Here is a 12008-nt window from a genome sequence, read left to right as displayed (position 1 = left end):
ATTAACACCAGATTACTTTGGATATAGGTCTTGCTCGTGCAGGAAGTTATGTGTAGGAGAAAGTCCGAAATCCGTCGATTAGTTTCGTTTGTGAGGCTCATTCGAGGCCGTTAGGTCGAGGACGGGCTTCACGAGTGAAAATAATCGACGGTTTGAGGACTTTCTCCAACTTAAAACAAAGTCAACTAATCTTCACTGTATATTAGTGTTTCCGTAGCGTGCTCTGACTTGGTAAGTCTCCTCCGAACGCAACATTAAAGCGCAATGCACCTGCAAGTTGCGCGCCCCACGAGATCAACTAATCTACGGGTTTTTCATTTGAAAAAGAAGTGTTCTGTACATGGCTTACTTAGAATTCAGTTGTTCTTGTTAGCTGTTTGCAAAGAAAGATGGATCCTAGGGAAAGTTTGTTTATAACAAGCAACAGTTTTTGCCCTAAGCGCTGGGGAGAAGCACCGAGTACTCAGAGTCGGGGAAGGTCCAAATTATACGTAACTTCGACGGCAGCAGGGATTTAGAGCGGAGCTTACCATAGCAAATACGGACGAAAAGCAGTCACTGTCAAAGACAACAAACTCCGAGCAGAACGATATCTAGTGCGAATGTAATTGTAAATATCCCTTTGGTAAGTGTAACAGGTCATTTCATGTGGCAAGAATCATTATGCAATTACCTATAATATGATGCAAATGAGTTGCGGCACATTAATGGTAATGTTACATTTCATATAAGTGTAATAACCCAGTACTATTATTTTCACGGCCTTTAAGGATATAGGATTTTTAGGACATACCTCTTAGAGTTAAGAATTGTATTCCAAACGCACTAAAGAAATGATTGATGAAAGTATGATGAGACCACAATATGAGACTAAGAACCCCTTTTCCACTGACATTCATTCAACTACCCATTTTTAGATCACTTTGACAGGTCTGCTTACTCAAGAAACCACACATTATTGCAAATACATGGTACCAAGGTTATTAATTTCCGCTCTTAGTCACACGTAGGTTCGTGGGTTTTGTATCTGCACTTAAGACTTAGACTTGAGTCACCTGATTTGTTTAACAGTTGTCCGATCCGACACGTCAGTGAAATAATTACCTGAAATAAGTTGATGCTCAGCAATATACAGAACGACGACTTCAGAGTCAAGTCTTGGTCAGATTAGCAGGTGTCAGCTAGCAGGGTCTAGACTCACAGAAACTAGTTGCTGAAACTGCAGTATTTGACCAGAAACGTCACTGGCATGCCACTGAGACAGATAGCCACGAAGGAAACAGATGGCGGTTATCCCAGCAGATGTCTGTAAGAGTGAATGGTCACCCCACATACTTCATGAACTCGAGGGAAAACGGTGACAAATGGATCTTTAGAGAATCAGTGACCTTGTTGAAGTAGTCCTAGAGGCACATAGAACAAAACAAAGGGTAAGCACATTGATGCTATTGCGTAAAGTTGTCTATGAATATGGCAGAACGTAAACCCTTTTAATATGAGTTAATATTTAACGTCACATCAGCATTATTGCAGCCATGTCATGACGACAGTGAGTGAGTGAGTTATAATTTAACGTCACATCGGCAATATTTCAGCGATGTTGTGACAAGGATGATTAATTATAAAAAATATATACGTATTGATTAATGACACCATGCAGAAACATGTCATTGAAGGACAGTAAAACTAACTAGAAAATCACAGAGAAGAATGTATACTAGTAAGTAGATCAAAAGCAGTTTAACCATAGAGGACAATGCAATTTAAAATGGGCTATAGATTGCCAACAACTGAAGACAGATCACCACACTAGGGACCATGGGTACATTTGCTTCCTGCTTGGGCCCACCCCTGCAGTTTCACCCCACGCTGTTTCACACCATGTAGAGTTTGTTTCACACTCAACAAATACTAATTATTGTTATGTTTTACGGATGAAGATATACATACAGCAGAAAAGGGTTCGAATGATCCAGATACAGTCAGGCTGGTAAGGCTCATCATCGGCTCAAGGGACCCTGGCCCTCTCTACACACAGCCCAAACAGGTCAAGTCGGACTCACCGTGAATGTTCTTGAAACCATATGGACTCAACAACATTGTAGGAAAAGTAATGGAATTTGTACTTTACCAAGAAAGTCTAACCCCAAATATGCCACATGTTACATTTGATAACTTTCTAAATGGCGTCGTGTAATCATAGCTTTCGGTCGGGGGAGCCGTGCCAATTAACACTTATCAGACGGGCACACAAAGCACGCAATGTAGACTACTAGTTGTCCGACTTCCATTTTTGCGGACGTCGCGGTGGCTGAGCGGGTTAGGCGGCTGACTTTGTGTGTTGAAGATTAGATGCCTGACACTGAGGTAGCGAGTTCGAAGGGTAAGGGAACTCAACCAAAAAGGTACTAGAATTTTTTCTTTACTAAGAAAGTGTAATCCCAAACATGACATATGTTACATTTGACCACTTTCTAAATGGCATTGTGTATTCATGACAGTGTACTTGGGATGCCATCGAGGTATTACAAAGACGAGGTCCGCATACTTTGAATGCTGAATCTTGCTAAACACGCTGCTGACAAAAGCGACAGATTCAGGGATAAATGCATTGGCTTTATAAAAACGATAACATTAGGTTTGTTGGCAGGAATTCTACTCAGGCTGAAAACTGACATATTCCAGAGAAGTTTGGAGGTATCATTTTCCATGACGCACCGGACATGTTCAGGGTGGTGCCATGGATGGCCCTCAGAGTCAAAGCCACAGACGTGTCGGAGACGGTAATAAAAGCTGCGATCACTGCTATCATGCCATTTAAGATATGCTGTTTGCGTCAGTGAAGGGATTCCACTGAGAAGGTGTTGGGCAGTCTCTGTAAACTTATTGCACATTCGCCATTTCATGTTAATATTTTCTTTGAAAAACATATTTATGCGATTCCGAGTGGCAAATGACTGAGCAGCTAAAGGAGGCCCTCAGTTTCATATTTGAGTCCAGGATACTTAATCTTGGTCAAGAAATGTGTTGGATTGCTATTCTGTTCCACTTACTGCATGTACACACTATGCAGTGGTTTCTCAGAGAAGACTCTCCTCTAAGGGCCGACTCTGAGCAGACTTCGCGAACAACTCCCATCGGTCTACCATCCAGCAGAACATCATCATGAACAACAAAATGAACTGCAAATTTCAGATTGCCTCCAACAACCTTAGCATTCGATGTGGAATTCCTTGTTTTCATCATGAGTCTTGACATGCATTACATGAGAATCATCCGAAAGATAGGTATGTGCAAAAGTACACAACAGAATTCTGTCATGATTAGCCTCCATATTAACCATCCGAGAGAGGAATGAGGTGGACTCTGATATCATACGTAAACCTTGGCGGTCAAGACTCTGGATGTTTGGCACTTGTTGTAAATGACCAAATGATTGAGAGTATGTCCTGTGAACTCTGATGTACATATATGATGTGTTTATGCCACAAAATACTGTCAGTCTGCGTTTTGAGTCATACAAGATGTTAATATTACTTTGTTTCATCTACATCGATTAAAGTTGTAATTCGTATGTATTATTGTGGACGTAAAAGGCTGAATCTTACTAATGAATGAATGAAATTATGATCAGTTGGTTCTTAAATATATCAATCCTTGACAATAAAAACATGAAATTAATGTAATGCAGTCAGATTGTTAGTGTCTGTAAGTAAATGTTTGTTTTGGAGGTTACCTTATCAATATCAAAAAGGTAATGCCCCATATTAATGTGGATACATGTATGATATCAGTATATGGAAAATATTTTGGGTACAACACGTGCGAGTATGCATATATACTAAAATCAATGCAAACAAATACAGTGGCACGAAAAAGGGAAAAACAGATTAATGACACCATGTGCTCGTCCAAAGTGCAAACATGTACTATCCCATCTAAAACATTTGCCTAACGCTGCACAACAGTGCTCATGCTATGCAACCTTGTAAACCAACCAGACAATCTATGGAGTGATAAGTTAAATGCTTATTGGTTATCAGTATTGTGTGGACGCACAGAGATCCCTATGCTTATCAGTAAACAAAACCGTTTGCTAAATGCACGAGGAAGATAATCTGTTTATCCTTTCATCCCTGACAGATTGCCCCACACAACACTCTACTGAATTTAACATGTTATGTTTCATGGATTTTGTGGCCTTTCATGATACTGGAAAAAATGGAATGCTAAATTAGTATACACCTTCCATTCTCAGACGAAACCGAATATTCACTCGACATGCCGGTACGTAAGTCCCAAAACAGTTAGAAAGACATTGTGTGGTGAAGTTTAGTCACAAATGACTGGACACAATATTAACTCAAACGTGAATGTCAACCCTAGGCCTGGTTGTTGTCATAATAAACAGCACTACATCATCTGAGCACTTCAGTCAATGCTAATCCCTTTACCCTTCAACCGCATGCTACGAAGAGACCACTCGGCAATGTGCAAACTCCTTTCGTTAATGGATTCAACGAATGGAAGAACAATTTAGCGTTGAATTCGCTTGCTCTTAAATGCGTGTTACGACTTGAATTGTACAGAACTATCGTAGTTTTTTCCGGGGGGTGGGGGTGGGGGGGTGGGGGGTGGGGGGTTATAACTTCCCAGCAATGGGACTGACTGCCGGAAATCTCATAGGTAATTACGTAGTTTGTTTCGCATTGCATGTCAATCACTATGTCAACGGAATGACACAAAAACTCTTTACAGTTGATTATTCTTGGTTCTGAGACTCGACTAAAGAACTCCTTTTTTACCTGTTTGTTAAAGACATCTGTCGATGACGTGGGAAGGAATTTATCCTAGCTCTTGTATAGTATTACGTTATCAACGGCTGCTTTGGGGTCATTGTATTAATGTAAATTGGCTCGTGCGGCCAACCTTTCCTGACCTAAGTCATGTATAAATGGGGTGGAGCAATGCCAGGGAATGATTTGTCCACCTAGGCATAATCCTGGTTGAAGAATTCCTTTTTCCCCAACACGTCATTATATTCCATCCCGTAATTGTCCCATGTGTGCAGTTTAATACGCTCAGTTTATGTCTGACCTCTAGGAAAATGTCCGCTATGATGACATCCCAGCCTCCCAAAAACATCGAGCCTATTGCCTTTCCAAGTGATGAGACAGAAACTGATGTCTTAATGGTGATATCAAATACAGTGTTTTGGTTGTTGTATGGTCTCAGGGTGGACGTGGAACATCGAGACTTTACCTATAGTCAATATCTGTGCCTTTCTTGATCATCTAAAAACAGAGCAAGATGATCCCAACACAAGTAGTCTATTGTGCGTTTGGCATGTCAGGTGTTTGAAGCTTATGGGACTAAAGAGCTGATTCATTCTTCAATAAAGCGTTTCTGTGAAAATGAGACGTCGTCTCCTCTGGGAAAGGACTCTGGTTAATCAACTTTTAAACTTAGGTGTACTTCGTGGAGTATGCCAGATTTCAGGTGTATAACATCCTCAATGTTGGAAGAACTCGCAATGAACTGACGGTCGGACCTGCGCGAGTATTTGTGAGGTGGCAGCCAAGAGCAATCGATCATACAGCTCTGTAACAGAAGTGACCACAGCATTTCATCTGGGAAGCGCATGGTGATCCCCACTTTGAATGTTGTCCATGCCATACTTGTAGATAAAACAGATTAGATGGTCAGGTTCTATGAAGTCCATGTCATCATACCGAGAGGATTTGATGTCACTATTAACATATCCTCAGAAAAGCAAGGAATACTGAAGTACTGTCGGAAATAGAAAAAAAAATGTTTTTAGGTTGTTACTCTGTATCCCTCAAATTTACACAAATGCAAATGGGATATGTCGAAATAGCTCTCTTCGGCCTAACTGGGCATTCAGTACGATGCGTAAGAGGATATCCAGAAATACCATGCTTACTCGAAAAATGGCAAAACTTAGGGAATATACGAAAAGCTAAGGAAAACAATAGATCAGACTATAGATGGCAATTAGGTCGTTTAGCCCAGTATGACGATGGAAAGTCGAAGCACCAGGCACGAAATGCATGCCCTGCTAACTGGCGCAAGGTGTCATCTCAAAGATATTGATTAACATGTTACGTGTCTTTCTACAATGAAGATTGTTTTAAGATATGTAAAAGAGTATGATACCTGATACCCATGGAAGAGCATCCTATTACATGTCTCAAAATATACACGTGGCATGACCACCCGGACACCGACATGACCGGATATTATTTGTAAATTGTTATCATATGCCGTGTATTTCCCCAGATTAATTCCCCTGAAGAATTATCATATCTTAGCTGATATCTCTATCCACCAGCCCGATCCCAACTATCGCCTGCGACACCCGTTCTGGTGTTGCTTTTGAGACGTTCCTCCTACCTGTTTCTTTATATAGTGACTGGATCAGTAGAACGTTATACCGCATGTATTCGACATTCATTTACAATCGTGTGTCTCCTGGCGAGAGATTCAACACTCTTTTTCATAAGCCAGGCCAAGTTGAGCCATCATGGCGGGCGACTTAGGAGTTTGATGTGGACCTCATCCAGTCATCACGCAGTCGTTTTCAATGCGAGAAAGGCCACGGTACTCGGATAACATTGTTTTCCATGATTTGAGCGTTGTCTCATCGTGCACAGTGAATACAGGCGTTGACGCACTACAAACGAAAACGTCGACTCCACCCCAACGCGTATGGGACAAACAAAAGATGTCTGTGTGACATCCAGTAGTACAACCCCGTGACCCTTCCTTGCCTAATGATGCCAACTTACAAAATAAGCGATCGACCTTCAAATTTGTCACAAAGTTTCAATTTACCATAGACTTGACGTTCATTTCGACCACATGTATAAAGGAAGTGCTACATAGAATACGCAACTGACATCTGTTGGCAATGTAACAATTTGATTTGGGGCTCCGTAGAACATTTCTGATGGTTTGACGATCATGCCTCAGTGGCTTGATGAAAGGTTGCAGTTTGATTCTGGGCATCGAGCATTGTTTCGGGTCAATCCTTCCTGTACTCATAACACTAAACTGGGGCGCCTTGAATGGAGTCGAGCGTTACCATTTAGGGTTGGTGCGTTAACCATAGTCTGATTACTTCAGTCTGTTGAAACGATGAACTGATTGACAACTTCTGTCAGTTTCCAACACGCAAACATACGCGTCCAAGTTTTTGATTTTTGTACTCACGTCATCTGTGTTCGTACATGTACACTTGTTATTCATATGAATATCTCACGACATCTTCTTTTTTGTACGAGTACATCGCAGTTTACTCGTTTGTGTGTCTCAGATTATTAAAGGCCACTGTGATCACAATAGCCCTGGAATAGGTCAACAACATGCAAAAGTTAGATTCCAGGTGTGTGCGCAAATATGTGTTTCATGAAGTGAAAGATTTTTGTAGGGTATGTGTACACGTAACACGAATTGACGTAGAGTCAACAGTTTTGACTGCACATAATGATTTCTCACTTCCTTCAGTGAGTGAGTTAATATGTAGCGTCACATCGACAATATTGCGGCCATATCGTGACGAGAACAATTTAACTGATATCAATATTAAAATCAATAAATTGAGAAGTCTGTCATCGAAGGAGAGTAAAAGCAGAAGGCTATCACAAATATGAACATAAAACTAGCAAACAAAAAAACTAAAACATTGTAATTAAAGAAGACAATATAAAACACGGGCTATATATCACCAACAACTGAATTTAGATCACCATACAACAGACCATACGCACGTTCTTGAGACATTGCGCGACACAGTATGGACTGACATTGGGATTATATCGAAATTGTTGCTACGTGATCAAAACCATAGTTATTGGCCTGTTATATATTGAGTTACAGAATGACCGGAAGCATCGAACAAATACATCAAAGTCATGTCTATAGAAGTGAGTAAGTTTAGCCTTAATCCCTCTCAGCAATATCCCAGCAATATCACGGAAGGTGACACCAGCAATACGCTTCACTTGTTTATAATACGACATTCCTTTTTTCAACTTAAGACAGCATGTGTACTCGTGCTTGTAAGCGTATCATGTACCCAGTGAAATATAGGAAATATCTTCTAACTGCACAGTCAACTGTAGCGTAACCTGCTTCACTGGTTGTTCCCCTCATCAATCGATCATGAAACATATATGAACGTATGAAGTAACATGCTGTACATGTCAAAATAGGAGAGTTTTTGTGCATGATAATTGTATGTATGAAACCATCTTGTGGTCTTGTGGAGAGATTCGTATGTCACTTGTATTCGTAATATACATATATCTAAATATATATCAGGTGAGCTAACACCGCACTCCTTGCTGAGCACCCGCAGCAAATATTTTATACATGCTTAGTCATTATACCATTGTATGTTATAACATGGTTCTATTTCAGTATTGAATTTTTGTAAGACGTTACTGAATGTTTTAAAATCAATTGCATGTGTGGTAATAGTATGGTAAATCATACATACAATCCTAGGATGCAAGACCCACTTGTATAATATGATATTAGTGCCAAGGCGTTTGACTATGAGTTACGATCGTTGTACCTCTAAGATCTCTTTCAGCAGACGACTCTGGAAGCATCTGGAAAGCATATGGACACGTACCTCATATGAAAATTGCAAAGTTTTTTCCTCCTGATATGAATTTCTTTCTTGGTCATGACGCAGGTCGAGGCAACGGATGCAGATACAGTCGGATTAGTGAAGTAGATGCAATGATCCTATAGACACTAGTAATTAGATCAAACACATCAGAGTCCAACAGACACAGATTTACGATAACGGCGTTTAGCATAAGAAGATAAAGAATGGGTAAAGCCTAGTCACATTGTGCGATCTGTTGATGAACATGAGACATTTTGTTGCCTTGAAATATGGTGATCTCTTGTCAGTTTAAATGATTTGTGATTTTTGGAATCACTGTGGTCAGAGCATTTTACATTGCATGTCTTTCTGAGAATCAAAGTAGAGCCCAGTGTGCATTAAGGAAACTGACGTGTCAGTTATTTGAAGCAATTGGTTAAAAACAACGTTTATTACCTGTGACACGTTACAGGAAAAGGAATGTATTTAGACATCATCTGCTTTCGCTCTCCAAAGCTTTTCCAACATTGTACAGATTCTTTTTGATAGCTATAGCTGTCAAATGTGTGTCCGTCTGAACATTAGACAACACTCTCATTGTAACGTTCACGTCTCGTTTAACCCTACTAGACTATATGTTTGTGGGTACTTAATTGTGTATTAGGCACCCGTGAAGAGCTACCCCCCTGTGGTGGCTTCTCTCGTGTAGACCCGGGACAAAATGTGTCCATGGCACACCATTGCTAGTCAGTCAAATTGGGCAACGTGTTTTCCCGCAAATGTGTCGGTAGACGACGGGATCCTGGTGGTTGAGGGTAGTTGGAGCATTTTCTTCGCTGACGTTTTAAATGACAAAGCTGATGAGTGTATACCACAGTCTTCCACAACTCTACATGTATGAAAGTCACGGTTTAACACAGATTGAAGACGACCCAGAAATGCGAGGAAAACGGCAGGGCGTTATTTCCGCCATCATCCAACTGTCATGAACTTAATTAAATTCAAAACAGTCACTGCAAAAGCGCGTCGTAGTTTCAAATAAAGCAAAAACGACAACCTCGGAATACTTATGTCTCTAAAATTAATCCAAGTACCCCAATGCCCAAGGTGTGGAACAGAATTAAAGGCAAAGGTTCAAAACCCGCCTGCAAATAAAATTGGCGAAACTCATGCCAAACATTCATCATCGACAAATTATGTCCTGAGTTCCAGAGATATCAGAAACAACAGGAGAAGGCAAAACTTAATTTCGAATTTAATAACGGTGAAGATTATAATGAAGTGTTTTCATTACATGAACTACATAATGCTTCTGAGCAAGCTCATGCAATGGGTGATGATAATGTACATTACCAGCTACTGAAATGCTTGCCTGAACTAAAATTTATGTCTGATGACACTTTTAGATAATTATATTTGACGAAATATGTACGTCTGGATAATTTCTCCATAGCGTAATACCAAAACCTGGCAAGGATCAAACAGATCCGTCAAATTACAGACCGATATCTCTAACTAGCTTTGTCTGTAAAACAATTGGACGTATAGTGTATAGTAGATTAACTTCAAGTTGGCATCTTGAAACAAATAACCGTTTAACAAATATTCAATGTGGTTTCAGGAAAAATCGTAGTACCACTGACCATTTGGTACGTTTAGAATCCTTTGTTAAAAATTTTATAGTAAATAAACAACATGTTGCATCAGTGTTCTTCGATCTTGACAAAGCTTGGAACTGGAAGCAGTGGCATTTTGAAGGATTTACATGACTTTGGACTGAGAGGCCGTTTGCCTCTTTTTATATCACAGTTTTGAAAAGACAGGTAATTTCAAGTCCGAGTGGATTCAACCCTGCCTTATCATTACAATCAGGATCAGGGTGTCCCTCAAGGCAGTATTTTGTCTTTTCCTCTAATTAGTATCAAGATCAACAGTTTGTCCAAGGTTTTAATGGATCCTTTTTGGTGGATGATTCAATTATTACCCTTTGTGGTAAAAATATGCATACTATTGAACAGCAATTGCGGTTGTGATAAATAAAATAAATAAATGGTGTCTTGAATACAGTGGCAGATCTTGCTGCCAAAACAGTATTCAACAAATCGGTGAAGCCACTTCTTATTCCATACTATGATTAACATTAACTAATTAACATTAGAACTTACATCCGTACGGCACCTAGGTAGGAATCAATCAATAACATGCAATAAAAATCCAATATCGGTTAAACCTATCTGGGTTGTCAGTCCAGATTTGAAGAGGTCACCATCAATCGATATCGCATTGGCCATACTAGATATACACATGAATAACTGTTAACAGGTGAAGATCCTCGGTTTTGTATCCCTTGTGGAGAAAGAATCACGGTCAAGCATGTCCTGCTTTGATTTTACCATCACAAGGGATAAATATTTCAAAGTGAAAACTTTTAAGAATCGCACTTATAATGTTAATCATCATTTAATAATTGAATTTTCAATTGTTAATTGTTAGATAAATGTTGAAAATGTTGTGTACATAGCTTATTTGCATTTTGAACATGGTAGCATCAATTAGCAACTGCGATTGTAAGCGGCTTTATCATCAAAGGGGGCTGAAGTAGCGTAAAATTATTGTCCTCCAGAGAGGGTACGTATGACCCAAAAGCATTCAACGTCTACTTTGCTCAACCATACTTTTTAAACGTAGTATTTTGTTCTTTTAAATTCTGGCTAGATTTCCCTGCTATAGCCATTGGCTGAAAGGATGGTGTAAATCCAGCTAGACTCAGTGCGGGTAGCGAAAGTAATGTATGGGATCAATCTCCAGTTGCTGGTATTGTAAAGCCCGTGCTCTTTTTCTGTTTAGTCCGAATAGTGCCATTAGTTTTAACATGCAATGTCAGTTTTAGTTTCAATTGTGATATTCTAACTGTTTCACTGTCATTTGACGACAGGTTCTTATAATCTACACATATACCATTTCAATATCAAAACATGTTCTCGTCAGGATATGGCTGAAATATTGCCGATGTGACTTTAGATACTAACTCACTCACTAATTGTGTATTAATGTTAAAAAAGGTGTTTCCATAAGCATGAGACCGATCAATAGTAACGACTTCATGTATTTAAAAGTCTTCATCATACAGACATGGTACCGGATATTTGCAGAAAAGGCGAAAAGGTGTCCCACTGATGTCACCCGCAATAAACAAATAAAGTCAATCGTTTACCTGAAGAAAACACGAGGCCATAAGGTAGTATGAATAGAAAACTGCATGGATCGCATCGCCGATCCATCAAATCTGCACATGTCCTCACTTTGTAGCAAAGACAACGTATATGAACGTTTGTCACTCAGAGTCTTTGTGCACTTATGCAAATAATCA

The 12008-nt window shown here is 39.7% G+C and overlaps 1 protein-coding gene across 1 annotated transcript in view; it reads right to left on the bottom strand.

Moving 5' to 3' along the window:
- Positions 1–1322: 1322 nt before the first annotated feature.
- Positions 1323–12008, bottom strand: part of LOC137279010 (uncharacterized) — a 108485-nt gene continuing 97799 nt past the window's right edge. Inside the window, exon 2 of the mRNA XM_067811497.1 lies at positions 1323–1403. Coding sequence (XP_067667598.1) covers positions 1323–1403 — 81 coding nt within the window. The remainder of the gene's footprint in view (positions 1404–12008) is intronic.

This window comes from Haliotis asinina, chromosome 3, assembly GCF_037392515.1.
Source record: "Haliotis asinina isolate JCU_RB_2024 chromosome 3, JCU_Hal_asi_v2, whole genome shotgun sequence".
NCBI classification, from domain to species: domain Eukaryota; kingdom Metazoa; phylum Mollusca; class Gastropoda; order Lepetellida; family Haliotidae; genus Haliotis; species Haliotis asinina.
This window is presented reverse-complemented; position numbering and strand designations above follow the sequence as displayed.